The sequence below is a fragment of the Mustela nivalis genome (genome assembly GCF_964662115.1).
Source record: "Mustela nivalis genome assembly, chromosome: 10".
In the NCBI taxonomy this organism is placed as follows: domain Eukaryota; kingdom Metazoa; phylum Chordata; class Mammalia; order Carnivora; family Mustelidae; genus Mustela; species Mustela nivalis.
Window position 1 is genome coordinate 77,193,741 of NC_139029.1, and position 19,990 is coordinate 77,213,730.

The window sequence follows — 19,990 nt, forward strand, 5'->3', positions numbered from 1 at the left end:
CAGGGCCGTTCTGCAAGTCCATCCGCCTAAAACCGACATCCTTTGGTCATGTCAGAAATGAGGTCCCTGTGAGGACCTGCCCTGTGCTCATCTTCAAGCAGTGGCCTAGTTTATAATCAAATTCCAAAGTCTATCAAGGGCTCTTTAGAAGATCCAGGTGGTACCTTTTTACCAATGAACACCTGTAGAAATTGGGGCACCTGAGTGGCTCAGTGGGTTAAGCCTCTGCCTTTTGCTCAGGTCATGATCTCGGGGTCCTGGAATTGAGCCCCTCATCGGGCTCTCTGCTCAGTGGGGAGCCTGCCCCCCACCTCTCTGCGTACTTGTGATCTCTCTCTCTGTCAAATAAATAAAAATCTTAAAAATAAAGAAAAGAAAAGAAAACCTGCAGAAATTGATCATGAACCCATATGACAAATAAATCCCAATTACTCCTGCCATTCTTAACCCTGCCCACTGGCCAACAATAAAGACCCAGTTCTCCCCAAGTTTAGGCCCAGTAACTCTAAGCAGGATCCCTCAGATGTTTTCATTGGAGGCAGAATGGAAGGAAGGAAGGAAGGTACCATTTGTGCCAATCTTCAAGCCTTGATATGAAACCCTTTGTATACTGGGTTCTGTGTCACCTTTTATCAACACTCACTTTCTTTATGGCTTGCCTAAAAATATTTTATTATACTCCCAAGATAAATGAAGGAAGGCTTGAATGTACTGGTGCAGCTCTCCCACTGGGTGCTAGGCTAGACGAATAGCATTTCCTTGCTAATAACTATAATTAAAGCCAAGAGCTTTAGTTAAGTACACAATTAACTTTGTAAACAAAAGCCCAAAGACGGGATGGGGGGGGAATCAAATTTAGATTTTAAATACCCCATTTGGTAGACAAAAGCAAATGGTGGCATGGGCAGTTAGGCATTTCAACCTGGTCCGGTCCAGTGCACGGGCACATGGTGGCCTGGCCCTTGGCTCCGGGACACGTGCAGCACATCTCAAGAATGCCCCTCATACGCAGCCACAGAAAATTTCCATATTGATTACAACGGCTGCCTGGCAGATGGCACATATCCTGAGGAAAGGTGCCTTATTCAAATTCATGCACAGGTGCTCTCCGGGCTAGAAGGGAGAGTCTCTGAGCATGTCCCCCACCTTGTAAGTATTGCGCTGTTGACAAATGGGGACCTCCGGTCTCACTGGGGCCCCTTCCCCTGAGCCTGTGCCTTTCAATCCTTACACTAAAGCTCAATGAAATAGTCTTCATGGGCAGCTTCCTAACCCTCTTGGCTAGAGTGTCCCAGAAATGGTCAGGAGGTCAATTTTCAATCAAGAGCTTGATAGTCATGGGAACACCGTGCCTCTGATTACTTCACCTTCTTGGCCACAGTGCTGCAGAAACAATCAGGAGGTCAGTTTTAAATCAAGAGCTTGTTAGCCACTGGAACACCATGCCCGTGATTAGACTCTGAGACCAAGCGCCTGCTGTGCCACTTGGCCTCCTGGACTAGATCTGACGGGAGACGCGGGCGTGGGTAAGAATGACTCTGCGGCCTGACAGTTACCGTCTCTTTGAAGGGACAGACGTCTGAAGAGAATGTATGGTGGTAGCAGTTTTGCTGAAGTTCTGGGAGTTCTCTATCCTATCTGAGGTCAGCGAGGGTGTCTGGCCCCTTGTGAGAAAGGAATCAGTGGTGAAGACATCTCATAAAATCTCAGAAAGTTTAGCACTCTGCAACACTTCAGTTAATTCGATGTTGATGTTTAAGTACCCTGATGACATAAATTTCTCCTTTCTAAATCCTAGAAAGAATCTCATCTTCAGAAAAGATTCTGCAGATGGCTTTTGATGCCATTTTACCATTTTATAATTAAACCTGTATAATTTATCACACTTAACACCAGATTCTTGCTCCAGTGCCATTAAAAACAGATTTGCAATTTGCTGTTAAGTTAAGATGCTTCATTTTCCTATCACATGGGATTTTTCTTTTCACACACAAACGATGATATGGGGGCTGTCAGACCCTAGCACAGACAGGAAACCACCATCAAACCCACTGGAGAGCCCAAATCCAAGAGATTTCGTTTTTACTCATTATCGTACCTTATCAAACACTTAACATAAGCCATTAATAAGAAATATGAACAGAACATCTGTGGAACTCGTTGTTTATCAAGGTTCTGAAAAATTTCCATTAAAATTCTGCTTTCCATATGTGTGTATGAAAAAGATTAGTTTCATTTTAAATTGTGCAGGTTGGAGTCTAAACAGGGTGCACCCCCTAGGGGCAGAAGTAACTTGATCTGGACGTCTGAGTGGCTCAGCGGTTAAGACCCTGCTCAGGTCATGATCTAAGGATCCTGGGATTGAGCCCCACATCGGGCTCTCTGCTCAGCCCCCACCGCCTGTCTCTGCCTACTTGTGATCTTTCTCTCTGTTTCAAATAAATAAATAAAACCTCAAAAAAAAAAAAAAAAGAAGTAACTTGATCCCCCCCAAGGCTTAACTCATCCCATTAGGCTCCCCATTAGGTGCCTGTAGCTCCCCCTCGATGCTCAACCCCTGTTGCCTTTTATTCCCCGTCATTCTCTAGGCAAGGCCTCCAAGCCCTTCTGTCTTGTAGGATCATGATGTTACTGCTTTTGAGGCTTGGTTTTATTCTGATGGAACACCAAGGGACTGAAAATTATTTTTCACAAGAGACTGATGAGTCCAAAACCTGTAGGAGGAATGTGAAGTTGGACAGCACGGAGCACCTCCAACACCAACCGATGTGGCCGCTCTCACTCACAACAGTTTCCCCACGCGCGGGAAATTGCTCCACATGCTCCTTACACCGTAAGATCTCCTTCTCCCGCCACCACCGCCTGTCCTGGTGGCTCTGCCCATAATGTTCTTACCCTCTCGACAAAGTGAGGACAGGGACTCAGTGCTCAGCTCCAAGGCCCAGGGTGTGTGTGTGTGTGTGCCTCGTCTCATCTTTCCCTGGCGAAAGATAAGCTGAACACAGTGAGATTTTCAACAATCATTTGTTAGCATCTTGCCCTGCTGAAAGCTGGGGTGGGTACCTTCCCCGCTTGATCTGATTCAGATGGGGACTTCCTGGAGCAGACCCGCAGAGGGGCCAGCAACAGCTAAATCATCCCCATGAGGCAGCCCCGTTTTCAGATTCCTTCCAGTGAGAAGTCAGATTGCTGCGCTTAGGATGAGGGCTGAAGGTCACTGCTGGCACTTAATCACTTACTGAGTCTGTGAGATAAAAGATTTTGAATAAAAGCTGAATACCAGCTGACCCAGGACACCCCTGTGTCTACTGCTTTGCTCCCTTTAACTGTGTCCTCAGCTTCCGAGGATATGTCCCTCACCTGGTCAGCACACAAGGCTAAATGAGACAATGAAGTGAAATATTAATTACTGGGTCTGGTGGTGAGATTCTGTTCAGTAAGAGTAGTCCTTTGTTAGTTAGCATCTATGGGGAAAGGAGAGACAGAGACCACCCCAGGGTGAGGGTTTGGAGACCAGCTGGCCGAAGTGCAGAAAGCAAGGAGGTGCAAGCCAGAAATCCTTCCCGCTGGTCATTCGGCCTTGTGAATGCATCTCGATCCAAACTATGAGTGATTTGGGGGAAACATAACTGCTCTCCAAAACAGATGCCCTATTTGCTCTTCAGGAGAACATAAAAAATCAAAATCAACTTAATTCAAATATAGCTGATGCTTGATCAACCCAGGCGAGAACTGCATAGGTCCATGTCTTACATGTAGAGCCTTTTGGGTAAATACAGCACATCACTGTAAATGAATTTTCTCTTTCTCATGATTTTCTTCATAACATTTTCTTTTCTGCAGCTTTCTTTATTATAAGGATGCAGTGTACAACACATGAAACATACAGAATAGGCAGTAACTGACTATTTATGTTAGGCCTCCAGTGGGCTCTTAGTGGTTAATTTATACATGAACTTTCCATGGAGGGATTGTTCAGGATCAACTGCATCATCCTTCTCTTAATTCATCTTGAATGAATGAGGCACTACTGAATAAACAAAATGTATCATGGCTGAAAGACACTAGGAGATGTAATTGGAAAAAATGAAAGGGGCATCTGAGTGGCTCAGTCATTAAGCATCTGCCTTTGGCTTAGGTCATGATCCCAGGGTCCTGGGATCAAGCCCCACATCGGTCCTCCTGCTTGGCAGGAAGCCTGCTTCTCCCTCTTCCACTCGCCTTGCTTGTTTTTCCTCTCTCACTGTGTTTCTGTCAAATAAATAAATAAAATCTTAAAAAAAAAAAAAAAAACCAGGAAAAAAAGAAAAGAGAGAAGTGCCAAGCACACAGAGGAAAATCCAAAAACTCAGAAACCTTTCCAGCATGGGGTGTAGAAAAAATGACTTTCTAAATTTACCTCTCCCAAAGTATACCATGACTAACAACTGTCTCAGACATCTGCTTCAGGAGAAAGCACGCCATATTGTCAGGGACAGATACAAAGTAGGTTCTCAGTAAAACCAAGTGATTCATCACAAGATGGGTTTTGGCCAAGTATCGACTCTACCACTTCCAACATACAACTCACACGTCACTTTAAAGGTATATTTCTCCCAGAGGAGCTCAAAGCACTTGACGCCCACGTATCTCATCTAATAAGCTTTTGAAAACCACAATTACCAAGCTAGAGGTCATGGCAGAAACCGGAAAACAGCAGCTGAATTTCAGAGAACCAAGGCATCTAAAACAACTCAAGATCTCATGAATCTCTAGAACATCCCTGGGGTCAAACAGGTAGTGAGAAGAGTTATATATCCCAAGAGAAAACATCACCAAGGCCCTGAATTTTCATGATTTGCTCAGACTTACAGAATAAGGGATTGAATAAAAACTAGAATCCAAGTCTCCCAAAGTATATAAAGAACTGGAAATGTTTAGTGGATACAGAACAGACTTAAAAGAAACATGAGGGCTGTGTGGAAATAGCTCAAGGCTTGGGCTGTCGCCATCCCAAGAGGATGGTCAAATATCCTTGGTTTAAGTCCCTAGGGAAACTAATCTAGAATCACCCCCAACACACGCACACGCACAAACACACAGAGTTTTATTTCTAAGTGTTCACTCATACCAGCCAAAATGGTCTCAAAATAGATGTGTTCACAAGAATGCAAGGGAAGAAATGCATCTGAAGGGCTAGCGTGCCCACTTAGCTGCAAAATAAGGCGGACATTGCAGTGGTGCAGACTTGGACAGTTGTTCGTGTGGGGGAGTGAACTGCCTCAAGGGTACAGTATGTTCCCCATGTCCAGAAATGTCAAACATAAAGGTGAAATATCTCCCTGTGAAGATTCAGGGCAGGAGGACCAGTTAGGAGTCTACTACAGAATTTCGACCAAGAGATGGCAAGAGGCCTGAATTAGCACAGTACGGGTGGTAAAGTCAGGAAGGAAGAGACAGATGACAGAGATGTTTAGGAATAAAATCTAAGGCGTGACTGAGGAGATACGAAAATAAGGAATAAGGACACGGTGGGGGGAAGCGGCATGGGGGCTCCTGGGCAATGCTGAACCACCAACTCCCAACACAGAAGCACACGGGGAGTGGGTTTGTGGAAGAGGCTGCAGAGCCTGAGGTGCTTGTGGGGGTGGCTCACCAGGCCATGGGGTCCAGGTGCTGTGTGGAGAAGGGCTGAACTCAGCGTGAGCTGGGGAATCCTTGGAAGGAGGGGGAGACTGTCTCACCTGCCATCTAAGAGATGGGTGTTGAGGACATATCAGAAGAGGGCTAGGGGATGCTAGCTTTTAAGAGAAACTGAAGATAGTGTCTTAGTCTATTGGAATGTCTGTAAAAAAAAATACCATACACCGAGCGGCTGAAGCCACAAACATATATTCCTCACAGTTCTGGAGGCAAGTCCAAGATCAAGGTGCTAGCAGACTGGGTGTGTAGACAGCCTTCTTCTCATTGCATCCTCACCTAACGTAAGGGGCAGGAGAGCTGCCTGGGGTCTCTTTCGCAAGACCACTAATCCCATTCATAAGAGCTCCGCCTACCACCTCCTAATACATCACACTCAACATGAGTTTTGGAGGGACACAAAGAGCTGGTCCTTAGCCATAGGGTGGGAGTGCTCCGGAACGATCCAGGGGAATAAGTAGCGGGTAGCGTCCTCGCCGACGAGAGAAAAGACTTCCAGGAAGGAAGAGCCAATAATCCCAAGTGCAGAAGAGTTCCAATAAAATCAGAATTGGATGGCAGCCACAGGACTCGACAAGGCTGCTGGTCGGGTGAAGGAGGGTGAGTGGCCATTGGGAAGTGAGGAAGCAGAGACGGTTCATCAGTTTTTGGGTGGAGGAAGATATAGGGACCAGGAAAGGAAGACATGGAAATCAGTGGTATTTTTAGACTGAGAAAGACCAAAGCATGTTTATAAACTAAGAGGCAAGCAGTGGAGAAGGACAAATTGAAGGTCCCCGAGGACAGACTAATGCAGAGGAGTCTTTAAGGAGGGGGCGGTCATGGGCACAGGTGGCCGGGCCAGCCTGGGTTAGGGAGAGGGACACTTCATCCTCAGAGGAAGCGAGGATCTGGATCTGGATAGAGCTGTGGCTTGTGGAGGCAGGAGTGGGGACGGAAATACTGTGCCTGATGGTCTTAACTGCTGCTGTGAAGAAACAAGATCTGAGCGTTTCAAAAGGGCCCCAAGAGAAGGTGGAAGGAGGCAGACCAGCCTGAGCTGAGCAGGGACCAGCTGAGCTTTAAGGACACGGGAAAGAGTTGGGGGAGACGCTGGTTACGCTCCTCAAGCTCAGGCTGGGACCAAGGCCCCAACCTTCCGCACTCCCCATCCATACTGTTCACTGGCCCCCTGTCCTGCACTATCCATTTACCACCATCTCTCCTTCCGCTTCGGCTGCGCCTGAGGTCCAGTGCCTGAGGCTCGCTCACGCTCACTCTCTCAGATCTCTCTGTCTTCCACCTACTGCCCCTTTAGCAGCCTCTCAGCATTATCTCCACCATGGAGTTCGCTGACCCAGGGCCGGATTAATGCCTTGGTGCGGGGCTGCCCCCTGGGGGTTCTGCCTGCTGGGAGCCTACCGGGCACCACAGAGAGAGACGCTTGCACGCCCATCTCCCCAGCGGCCACAGAACTGCTCCCTCCACGGGAGCCTGCCGTGTCTCCCCAGCACCCAGCAGCCCCTCGGGGCACACCCTGGACGGCGCACACCCTGGGTGCAGAGGGCAGGAGAGGAGCTGATGAACTGTAAGTGGTGGTGGTGGGGGTGGCTCCTGGGTCTCTCAAATTCCGGGATTCTATCTTCCTGGTTCTTTGTGCAAACTGCTTTTGTAACAGCGCGTGTGTTTCAGAGGGGACACCAAGGAGAGCGGTCTTCTTTCAAACTAAAAGACTGATCGTAGCTCTTTTATGAGCTTGCAAAATAAGAGCCGTGACATTCTCGTGGCCAGAGCCAGAGTCCAACAGTCGCCCCTGGGGCTGTGGACATGCAGTGGAGATCCAGATGAGGACGGAGATGCTGCAGTCCAAACCCATAAGGCGCCCTCCCCTCCCCTCCCCTCCCCTCCTGTCCCCAACTAGGCAGCCCCTGTTTCCTCTGCTGGCCTGGAGACACCCCAGATATGCATCTGCTAAAAGACCCCAGAGCTGTCTCTGACATCTTTAAAGCCAGGGACAGGGCCCTGGGTCCTCCACGTGGTGCAGAGCAGGGAGATCTCTGTGGCCTGAGCACCCTCACTCTCCAGCATCCGCCGCCCCCCGATGTTTGGCACAGGCTCCGTTCTCTGTGGTCCTGGAGGTGATAAACCCACTAACAGAACTTTCCCAGGATCCCAGTCTCATTTCTGCTTCCCACCCACGTCTCTCCAACAAAAACAAGGCCTGGGCTGGGATCCAAGCTCTGGGGTCTGCGGAGAGGGGATGCCGGGACCCAGCCACCATCAGGCATGTCCTCCCTTTCCCTGATGCTGAAACCAGATCCCCCAAGCTCCCAGATGCCAATGGAATGCATTTAGGTCTCTTTAAAAAAAAAAAAAAAAAAAAAAAAAAGCTGTGCTAGGCTTTTTTTTTGGGGGGGGGCAGAAAAGATAAATGAGCAATTAGCAGCCTCCAGGAAGAGGGGCTGAGTCACTTTGAAAATATATCTTCCGACTGGCCTTTTCCACCTTGCACAGCTCGTGCTGATGGTGCATCGGCCCCACTGACTACGGCAACTCAGGCCATCATCAACACCAGGACAGAGGACTAGGACCCAAGCTGTCATAGTAGCAAACAGACCAAGGGACTGGCCACTGGGGAGGCAAACGGAACCGCAGCTCTGCCACATTCACACAGGAAGGCAGTTTCTAAAGAAAACAAGTTCCAGGAATACAGCCCTCGAGGGATGGGCAGATGGGACACCTTGGGCTGTAATGTGCAATCGGAGAGACTCCAAATCCTTTTTGTGGGGGCAAAGGAAACGGCTGAAAGCAAAACACAGTGGTAGCAACAACCCGATTTCAGCTCTTCCCACTATAGAGCGCCAAGATGATCAAATCTACGCGTGGGAAAGCATGTGCTTAAAACCCATTGCCTTCTAGCCATGACTTCTCATTGATAAGACCACTGCCCCTGGACTTAGCGGCTGGCCAGCCGAGACTCCATACTCCAACCTCTCTGTTGAGGCTCCTTCTGAAACGTGGCTATTCTGTCCTTGCAAGGTAACTCCCACCTCTTGGGTTAAAACCACACTGCTTTTCCTCAGGGCAGTCATTGGTAAAAGTGGCAAAATTCAGCTCCTTTCCCCCTGTCCCCAGACAAGAAAATCAGAGGCACAGTGATAAGAAGAAGAAGGGGTTTGTTCTTACTGCCAGTTCTAGAAATGGGATCTATTTATTTGTGCTTCCTTCTGGGGTTCACAAGGGACCTAAAGGTGGTCCCACCACCGGCTGCAGGAGGATTACTGATTCTCCAAAAAGCAGTTCCACACAGCCCCCTCACCTGCCTGCCCCAGGCCTCTCCTGAAAACTGAGGTAGGCACTGTTTTTCCCCAACCACACTGCGCTGAAGTAGTCATCAGTATCATCTCATTTTAGGTGTCAATGGTCTTAACATGCTATCGTAGAAAGGACACTGGGCTTGAAGCCAGGTGAGGGTAGATGCCAGTTTCTCGTGCCCCACTAAATGATTCCAGGTACGTAGTTTCTCTGAGCTCCCGTTTATCTTCTGTGGGAAGGGGTAAACTCTCAACTTGGAGCACTCGTTTTGAGACTCCAGTAAGACAACTCACGTGCATTCCTTGTGAAGGGACTACCAAGGAAGCTGGAAAGACTTTTGAATATTTATTTATTTATTTATTTATTTATTTATTTATTTGACAGAGATAGATCACAAGTAGACAGAGAGGCAGGCAGAGAGAGAGGAAGGGAAGCAGGCTCCCCGCCAAGCAGAGAGCCCGATGTGGGACTCGATCCCAGGACCCCGAGATCATGACCCGAGCCGAAGGCAGCGGCTCAACCCACTGAGCCACTCAGGCGCCCCTGGAAAGACTTTTGCAAATGTAACAGAATGACACCATGATCCAATGCTCTTGTAGTAAGTCCTTCAAAGCCGGGGGCGGGGGGCGAGGGGGGGCGCACCTCCACCACCGTTATTTACTGTCCCCGCCCCGCCGAAGAGTGCTCACGCCTGGATGGGCTACGACAGTCGACGTTCAGGGTCTTTTGAACTGGAACGTGCCCCAGGAATGTTATGAATCAGTAATATCTTCACTCCAAACTCTTTTCCACTGGGCATAAGCAAAGTAGCCCTTCCTTTTCTCACCCAGGATGTTACAGTCATGACCCTCAACATGGCCCGAACATCTCATCTCCGACCTCAGCTTCCTGGGGGCCAGCGAGGTCTGCATACCCTTAATTCTCCTCTCCCTTTCTTGCCACCAACCCCTTGAGCCTTTGTATGCAAGTCCACACCAGCCCCTAAATACTTTTTAAATTCCAGCCAATCTCTGCAAGTAAGATTTTATTCCCTCTAAGTGCCAGGGTGACTGGTCTATGTAATGAAGGAGCTTTTACATTTTTAGTTTTCTTCCCATACAACAAACACTATTAATAACATTCTAGTTTCTCCCGAGATAATATGGATTAGACCAAATGGAAAGTTACCATGGCTACCAGAGTGTTATTTTTGGTATGAGAAATTCATGCCAAGGGAAGCAGCCTACACGGTCACGAACTGGAGCCTTGTTTCCGCTTTGCTATCAGGCAATCAATCCCAATTTAATTCTGAAACCCTAATTGCAGCGGAAACTAATTATGAGTGGCAAGACCTGAAACCCCTAATTAAAGTCCGAGTCAATAAAGCGATGCAGTGCGATCACTGGGGCGACGCTGGCAGGTACTGAGGCCCAGGAGGACTTTCTTTCCCAGGTGACTACTGAAATGAGACGGGGCAGGGAAGCGCACCCCGAGGCTCGGTGGGGGACCCTAAACTGGGTCTGGAAGCACCAGTTTCTGGTGAGAGAGCAAACCAGGTCCTCTCTCTGTGCTAAGAAGATGCACCAAGCTGGGGGCAAGGTGAGAAGCCCCGGGTGGAAGGGAGGTGTTTCTACGGCCAGTCGACCCCCAAGAGTGGTCAGGAGGAGGCCAGGGAGGGAGAAGCTGAGGGGCAGCGGCACCCCATACATCACTGTGGTCTTCCTGTGCAGGCAGAAGGGACGGGGCATCCAAACAGAATCTCATCACTCAGACCCATTTATTTAGGGGCTGTTTCCTCACATACCAATGCTGACTTGCACTTTTCTGAATTAGCAGAGGTTGGCTTATGAAAGGACTTCTCTTAGAGTGAAATCCGACTGACAACTGGAAGCACACGGTCCCTTTGGGACCTCCTGGTCTATCTTTGACAGCTTTACAACCCCATTAATGGCATGACTTCATCTACCCGACGCTAGAATGATCCATATTTAGGCCAGAAACCACAAGGTCCTCATATCACCCCACTGGGCTCCAGGATAGAGAGGGCCTCTTCAGTCAGGGAGGAAACACTTTTAACTGATGATTAATTGCTCATCCCCCTCCAAACTCCTTGACAAAGAGACAAAAACGAACTTTGCTAAATGGTTAGAAAGCTTCTCTGAACACTCCAACAGGGCAGTAAAATCAGAAGAAACCTAACCTCTTCTCGCTCAGTGTCTGTTTTCCTACAAAGGGCTCTTTCTCCCTTTAGCAGGTTTTCCTGTTACATTTTCCGGAGAGTTCTTTTAAGCATTATTGAGAAGGAAGCAGAACATCATAACTCTGCTGTAGCTCTTTCAATTGCACGAAGTCAGTCAGTCCCTCAGGAGACAGAGCTCCACCATCGGGAGGGGGGAGAATTTCATGAGACTTCAGATTTCTATTTCCCACGAATAAGGGAGGGCTGTGGTCAAGCTAACGGCTGATGGCGATTTTTTTCCAAGGCAGACAAACCCTGCGGATCAATGAGAGCCTGTATTAATCCTCATTCTTAGTGTTGTCCCAGGCAGGCAACACAGAACACAGGTCTCGTCTTGAATTAGTCAAATGAGGTTCTTTGAGGATTTTCATTAAAATAAACAGTGTTCCGACGTATTACGCAAAACCTTTGGCACTGGTGTCTCGTAACAAAGGTTCCAGATGAGAGCAATAAAGACAAGGCGGTTCCAAACACTGAAATTGTTTTGGAACCTGGCTGAGATTGGAGAGAAGGTATTTCGTGGCTTCTGTGGGTTCTAGACACTACTGACTTCATGCCCCAGCCAGCTCACAGTCACGGTGAACAAGGGGAGAGAGAGCGATGCAAAGACAGAAAGAAGAAAAACAGGTCCATCCTACTGAGTTACTTTGGTATAGAATTCCACCCAAGGAGACTGAAAGTGTCCTGAAAAACAGAGCTTCTTCCCCAAACACAGACTCGGAGCCCCCCTCTGTGCAGCTGGGTTCCGTTTCCAGGGGAGGGAGGCCCATCACGGGGGGCTTAGCAAGATCTACCCACCAAACAAAGTGCCTCTGCTCCATGGCCAGCAGGCTGCAAACTTTTTCTGGGGCCTTTTAGAAGACTAACACTTTCAGGTCTCCCCAAACAATCTCCAGTGCATCTTATCTCAAAGCCGCACCTACCTTGGCTCCAAGGAATGACCGGCGGTGATAGAAGCAGCACAGGGCCGCCGACAGGGCATGGAAGGCATTGCATTCCTTAGGCATCTTGCAGTGTCCAGTCCCTGGACCACACACTTTTTCTTTAGGGCTGAAAGAAATGGGGCTCAGGCGTCAGAGCCCCAGCCCCGCCGCGGCAGCCCTGCTGCTCCTGCCTGAGGTCCAGCGGCCGGGCAGGGGAGCAAGCCGCTCACTCCTGCTCACAGGCCAGGCTGGGACTTTTCCCCTCCGCTGAAGCCAATACGATCCGCTCATTCAATTCTGGCAGGCTGGTGTCCAGCCTGCCATGCACACAGTGCCAGAAATTCTCATGTGACCAGACTCGCTTTCTGATGAAATTCTAACCTCTCCTTGAAGAGCTTTGGGCTTTCGCTGTCCCCTCAATCTAGAGACCCGGCAGAAATCATTAACCCCCGCAGACAGCCTGTCCTTCCCCAGGCCAGGGCACCAGGCAATCGGCTCCCGGAGTAGGGATCTGTATGCTTGTCACCCCAGCAGCTAAGGGTTAAGGAAGCACACATCACACCACCTTGTGATGAGACAAAGGCTCCTTTGAGAAAAGGACCTAAAAGGTGACTGGGGTGTAACTTCTCCTTTGGACCAATCCTAGAAGTCTGAAGACACAGGAACAGGGTCCCCATCCCCACTCTCCCAGCCCACCCGCAGCACTGTTTATTTTTAATTAGAATGCTCCTGGCAGCCAGTTTGTAGCTGATAACGTTGGCACAGCCATCACCGTGGGTAATACGGTCTTCTGGTGTTTAATTAGCACGTCTGTCAGCAAACACCCTGGGCACCCCACACCGTCCCACCTGGCCGAGCCGTCTGCTGGGAGGCTGGGGGTCAGGCTGTATACCCTCTTCAGACTCAACTCTTTGTCCCACTTCCCTTCTTCACTTCGAATACTTCATCCAGTGGTCCTCTCTGGCTAACCCGGATCCAGCGCTCGGACCAGGAGGCACACGCAGCCAAGCCAGTCTCCTGGCCTAAGAGGCTCTTGCCCCCACCAAGAGCCTCCTGTCACCTTTAGGGAACTGCTTCTCTTTTTGCATTCCAGCCAGAGTGGATGCTCAACAATTCTGGTTTTTATCAAACCCAGGTTCCTGCCTGTAGCTCTCCCTCTCCTGCTGTTTCAGATGTTACCTTTCTGTGGCTTCGGCCACTCAAAATTGGAATGTGTCCTGAAGCTTGCTGAAACTTCACACAGGCAGAAACTTGTAACGAGGAAGAAACAGAACCCATTCAGTCCAGAAAGGAACAACACCAGATGAGGCATGAGGGAGGTATGAGAAATATCCAACAGGATTAGTGTCAAATCCTCAGGAGGCCTTGGCCTTTGGACTAGGTCAAGTCGGCCTGTAAAAATAGAGACTTGTTTGTTCAATGCCTGTGAGCAGCCTCTGTGCCTGGACACGGCCTGAAGGGGCAGAGGGGCAGCCCTAATAAATACAGAGGATGTGGAGACAGAGCCACAGAGGGTCTGTCGCCACAGCAGTGATGGGGGAGGGGAAGCTGACTTCCTCTGTGATCCCTCAGTCCCTGCCTTCTGTGATTTTGGAGGCCAGATGCGTAGTCCTGGGGGCTCCACCCCAGGGAAGTCCCCCCAAGAACCTAGAAGCAAGGGTGGTAGAGGTCACAGGGCCCTTGGAGATGGTCCAGTTGGTGGGTCGATACTGTCCTCCAAGATCCATATACTGTATCCATGAGCAAGCGTTTGCTGTCTGCCCTGGTTTCTATTAGAAAGGGTTCAAAGGTAAGTCCTCTTGAGCAGCGAGGGCCCATGACCTGTAGGGGTGACTCATCCCTGAGGCCTACAGCCACCAGGTAAGGCGCCCAGTGTTTACCTGCTCAGCCCCACCGCCAGGAGACATGCTCTGCCAGCCTACGAAACTCCCCCAAGGGGCTACAAAAAAGCACCATCCCCAGTGTGGGATGAGGAAAGAGAGCAGCTCCTTAAACCCCACACAGAAATTCAGAGAGATTGGCCAAAGCTTTTGACCTCATACCCTCCCCTCAGAAAATCTGAATGGAGTGCACTCCTGAAAGAAATATGCAAATAATGCAGACTTGTAAATGACCAAGAATTATGTCATCAAGTGCTCTGGGGCCAGGGAAAAAGCGACACAAGAAAAAGACCCTCAGGTCACTGTAGAATCATGGTTCTTGTCACTTGAGGCTTTCCCGGTCTACTCTAAGAAATGTCCCCCAAATGCCCAAAGAATTGGTTGTCAGGATTAAAGAAGGGGCTAATCTTATTAGGTAACTGTTTCCTAAGCACTTTTTAAAAACAGATTTGAGAGAGAGATAAAGAGAGTGAGCCTGCACATAAGCGGTAGGGAGGAGCAGAGGGAGAGGGAGAGAAGCAGACTCCCCAATGAGCGCAGAGCCCAATGCAGAGCTTGATCTCATGACCCTGAGATCATGACCTAAGACTAAACCAAGAGTCCAATGCTCAACTGACTGAGCCACTCAGGCACCTTGTCACTTTTTAATTTTCCTGCTCCACAGCAAAAATAATTTCTGAAACATCACTCAAAGGTATTAATAAATTTCTCCTGAAATGGCCAAGGAGTGAGACTAAAATAATGCATCGCTGTTGCAACGAAAGACAGTAACCACATGAATTTGCAAAGTGCCCTTTACTGACTTGTTATGTTTTTCAATATCTGCATCCATAGTGATCAATTCTCCCACATTCTCCCGTCAGTGATTATTCTCTTCCAGTTACAAAGAAACAGAAGACTAGGACAGCATGTCACTCAGCGGAGAACGGACAAAGGACTAGGGATTCTAGCATGTGATTGCAGAGTCTGGTATGTAATCACGAGGAAACACAAATGAGAGATTTTTTTTAATGTCTTATAGTTAAATCCGTAACTCACACAGCCCCATGAAAAGGCGGTGACCTGGGGCAGGGGGTCACTCTCTGATGATTTGGTGCATGTGATTTAAGACCAAATTTGGATTCAGAATTTTCTACACACCGTGCTCTTCGCAGGACAGGGGTCAGCATCTCTAGTGCAGCCCCAGGGACTGATAGGGAGTGGTGCTGGCAGCACACACAACTCTGGGGAAACTGTGCTCTTTAGCCCCCCCCCCCCCCCAAGACTTATTCCTTGGTACCACGGGACACACCTGTGGAGAAAAACCAGAGCAGGGCAGCCAGGTAGACCCCTTAGGGAGATTCCCATGCCTTCAGGTCAAATGCTGCCCACCCGATCTGGGAAGAGGTTTAAAGGAGGCCAGAGGAAGGCCCCTGCTCAGTGCCGTTTTTTCCTTGGGCAGCCCTAATACTAACCTGCCCTATTTAGTAACCATGGAAACAGGAGCTGCCTGCCAGCCATATCCCACACATCCCTGCTTCCTGTCAGCAGCAGCCCTTAGGTTGAGAGAGGCTGAAAGCGTGCAAGAGACCCTCCCCAGAGAGCCAGCGTCCTCACTAGAACATCAGGCTCCCAGTGAGGCCGCCCCTCTCTCTAACCCGGCACTGGGGGAAAAGTCTATTGGGGAAAAAATGTGCCCACCAGGTATTTGCTTTTACCTGTTTCAGGGCAACTGGGAAAACAAAGCTGCCAATAATCTGCCATTCTCCTCCCCACAGCCAGCCCAGAACCGAGGCATCAAGCCTGCCGTGCACTGAGGTGCTCTTTTTTTTTTTTTTTTTTAAAGATTTTATTTATTTATTTGACAGGCAGAGATCACAAGTAGGCAGAGAGGCAGGCAGAGAGAGAGGAAGAAGCAGGCTCCCTTGCGGAGCAGAGAGCCCGATGTGGGGCTCGATCCCAGGACTCTGAGATCATGACCTGGGCCGAAGGCAGAGGCCTAATCCACTGAGCCACCCAGGCACCCCCACTGAGGTGCTCTTGGTCATGGTCTACCAGTCCTGTGGACACTGACCCTGCCCACAGCGGGCAGCACACTGTCACCAGAGGGCACCGGTCCAAAACTGCAAGGGCTGGCTCATCCTTGCCCACAGGGACACACTCAGAGCACGAGTCAAGGGATGAATACTAGTCCTGGAGGTCAAAACAGCTCAACCTCTCATAGCAACCAATGAGACTCTACCCTCTCAGCAAGGTCTCTCTCTCACCTGGCTTTTTGGCTCCACTAAACCCTGGTGATCAGATTCCCATGAACAAAAACAGCTTTACTAAGCTAGGGGGTAAAACCGATGCTACTACCATATCCATTTCCCCAGGCTTCCTAGGAAAGCCGGAAGATTAACCTGGATGGGCCCACTCCTAAATATCCAAGACTGCCCTCTACAGGTTTGGCCCTTTGAAAAGCAGGGAGGCAAATGCCTGGGGAGGAGCCCTGGGCCAGAAAAGGTGTGTTTCTCTGCAGCCCTGTCTCCCAAAACTTCCCAGATGCCTGGCCCTATCCGGCAGGCAGGTCTGCACGATTCTGAGCACAGGAAACCTGGAGGGAGGCAGGGTAGTGGAGGAGGGGCTCTGAGCGCCCACCCTCCCATAAAAGCCACAGGACCTCGGGGATTGAGGAGAATTTGCTGGGAGACCACTGAGGACGAGGATCAGCTGTCAGGGCTCCCCTCACGCCAGACTGGGCAGCTATAGGAGCTGCCAAAGAGCGCTGGACCCATTTTTCTGTATTCATATGCAGTTTATCTCTTGCTCTAGATGGGAATGCACCCTGGACTCGGCAGGAGGAGGGTGGGAAACGCTGGCCTGGCTCTCGGGGCCGCTGTGTGTATTGCTGTGGACTCTTAAGATGTTCACTTACACCAGGGAATACAGAGGGTGCACTGAAGTGCGCTTGCCGGGCAGGGCTCCGTCCGACAGTCCCCCCAGATTCCTCAGGGGGCTGAGAGTATGGCTGTTAAGTGGCCTCCTTCCGGAAGCGGTATTGATCTGCCTACTGCATCAACAAAGGAACTAAGGGCAGTACTCAACAAACACACTTCTCGCTATGGGGTCTTACCCCCGTAGCCCCACCCCCCGCCCCGCCCAGTAAATTCCCTGTTCTCTAACTGGCTATTAAAATTGTAGAACTGGGGGGCCTGGGTGGCTCGGTGGGTTAAAGCCTCTGCCTTTGGCTCAGGTCATGATCTCAGGGTCCTAGGATCGAGCCCCGCATCGGGCTCTCCGCTCAGTGGGGAGCCTGCTTCCTTCTCTCTCTCTGCCTGCCTCTCTGCCTGCTGATGATCTCTCTCTGTCAAATAAATAAATAAAATTTAAAAAAAAATTGTAGAACTGACCATGGGGAGCTAAATCAGGTCAGGGCCCAGCCGGGACCTCACCATCTTGCTCTATCACATATAATTCCACCCCATGCGTCCTTCTACCACCACCTACTTCCTGGTATCACCCCAGAAATCCTAGGTTACACAAGCCCCATTTTCTGTTTTCAGCATCAAAGCAAAATGAAAAGAACAAGCATGGGGCATAACCCCAGCCTCTCCACCGGCAGGCTCAGACCGCCTCTGGCAGTCTCTGTCTTTCTTCAGATCCATGAAAACCATCGACCCTCCTCCCCTAGCAAAAAGCACACACTGTAATGCTTTATGTGTAATTTTACGGAATACCTTGTCCCCTGAAGCTCAGCCATACGACCCTGGGAGTCTTATTCATCTGAGATGACCTAGCCTGTCCCGGCCTTCTCCCACTCTACCCTCATGGTGTGTGCTCCTTACCCAGAGCTGGCGTTTGCTTTTTTGGTCACTGTAATGCCTACATTTTCCATGCTGCACACTCTCCTTTCCCCTTTCTTCCACTTCGGTAAGTGTGAGCTATCTAAACAATTAAGAGGGGCCACAAATGCCCCCTCAGACGTCCCTCCCATGCAGACCTACAGAAAGGGGCCGAGGGGTGTCGGCAAAGCCAGAACACCAGGAAGGCTCCCCAGCCAGGACCAGCTGCACTGTCTCCCATCTCCCCTGCCCCCGGCTCCCCCATTTCATGAGCACTTCTGCAAAATGACATCTTCTGAAACTGAGCTGTGAGACACAGATTTGCATGTCTCAGAAGCGACAAGGAGGTAGCAGGTTAGAAGGACAGCCAGGGTGGTTTCAAGTCTTTGCTACTCAGCTAGTGAGCTTAACCTCTCTGAGCTTAAGCTTCCTCCTCTAGTTGACCAGGTCTTTGTGAGGACCAGGTAAAATATCCCATAAAGAGTTGGGCATCCGACACAGAGTAGGCACTGAGCAAATGTGAGCCTCCCTTCCCCATTAGGTCCTCCTGAGGGACAGATGCCCCACCTCACCCACCTGTGGGGCCTGGGAGCCACGCCCCCCCCCCCCCCCAGCCGCTGACCTACCCGGCAGGCTGGTACAGCCGTGATCTTGAAAGCCAGGGAGCAATGAGGAGGTGTTTAAGAGTGGTCTCAATCTTAAAATATTTCTAGCTTTCAAATTTTAAGATCCCATATTAAAATTGCACATATGGTTTTAATCACACTTGCTCAGATGTCTCAGATGATTTCCTACTCCAGAGCTGTTGTCGTTTGGAGAGTTGTTTGTTTTAACAGGCGGCATGTATGTCCACAGCATCTGCCTACTTGGCCTTGACCCAGGGGAACTCCTGGCCCATCCACAACTACTGAGCTCTCGCTATCACACCCCATCCCCGCCAGTTTGACCGGGGAACCTGTAGCCCCCTAACAGGTTCTGGGTCGCACCCCTCCTTCCACCTTGCCCCCACACTGAGCTGGCTGCTGCAGAGCTGGGCTTCTGCCTTCGTCCTGCCCGATGCTCCTCCAACCTCACCCCCTTGCCTAGCCCTCCAGGGTCTTGCCCTAGGACTAGACCTTCCACAGGAGACCAGAGGCCCCCAGAGGACCACCTCCCATGGACCCCACACCTTCATTCTTCATTGGCCCATATTATTGGCTCCTCTGATGACAGCCATTTCTAGAAGTAGAACAGGGTCTGGTATAGACACTTGGGTCCTTTGCCTGCTCTGTCCAGCCATTTCAGTGTCCACCCAGAGTCTGCTTTCCATCTCTAGGTTCCTTCCCCTCTTTCAGCCCTAGTGGCCGGAATTGCCAGTTACGATGCATTCTTCCAGTGCCACTCCATGCCCTTCTTCCATCTCAGAGAGGCTACCGGATGTGTGAGCGGATGGAACAGGCACCGAGGAATGGCTGAGAAGGCAGGAATCCTAGGGTGCATGGCGGGGTCGGCACCAGGGAGAAGGTGGTCAGAGCCGACTGCACTCATCCCAACCTTGAAAGGGGGACAACATCCATCAGAAAATGATCTTATTAATCTCTCCTGTTTTCAAGCAAATTCCAGCCACCTAAGTGAACTATTTCGGTGGGGAAAATACCTTGTTGTCATGGTCATAAACTGATTGTGGCCCTTATCATCAGTGACATATTGGTGAATTCGGCCTCCTGCCCAAAGAGCTAGGAGAAGCAGGCCAGGCCAGGCATTGTTGAGCTGGGGACAGAGTGGGGCTCCCACGAGCTCCCGGATATTGTCTACAAATGGTTGGGTGAGTAAGTGTTCACCAAGGTGAGGAGGACACGGCTTTTACCCACTTCCTAAAGAGCAATGGGACCTAAAATCCCCACGGATCCAGAAGGACCTTCAGTGGTTCTTCAAGAGGGGGCTTCCGAGGGCCCTACTGGATCTTTTAATCCAGCGGAGAGAAGAGGGAGGGGGAAACCTTGGTCACCATGGACGTGAGGAATGACAGGGAGAGCCTGCAGCTACCATGACACAGTCAGCCCAGGAGGGCTGCAGACGGGAGAGGAGAGACAGAAAGCCTTGAGGCCTGCCATGCCACCTTCCTGTCTGCCGCTGGAGCTGCATGACACACGTGTGACAGGAGGGGACCCCTTCCCTTCCCCAGCTGGGGCAAGGGCCTTGCTTGCCCACCAC

The 19,990-nt window shown here is 50.1% G+C and overlaps 1 protein-coding gene across 4 annotated transcripts in view; it reads right to left on the bottom strand.

The window, feature by feature from the left end:
- Positions 1-19,990, bottom strand: part of BCAR3 (BCAR3 adaptor protein, NSP family member) — a 110,657-nt gene that overhangs the window by 39,628 nt on the left and 51,039 nt on the right. Inside the window, exon 1 of one of the 4 annotated variants that reach the window (XM_082688254.1) lies at positions 12,115-12,411. The exons of the other annotated variants lie outside the window; for them this stretch is intronic. Coding sequence (XP_082544380.1) covers positions 12,115-12,198 — 84 coding nt within the window. The 5' untranslated portion in view covers positions 12,199-12,411. Of the gene's footprint in view, positions 1-12,114; positions 12,412-19,990 lie in introns of those variants that run through there. 4 annotated transcript variants of the gene reach the window in all.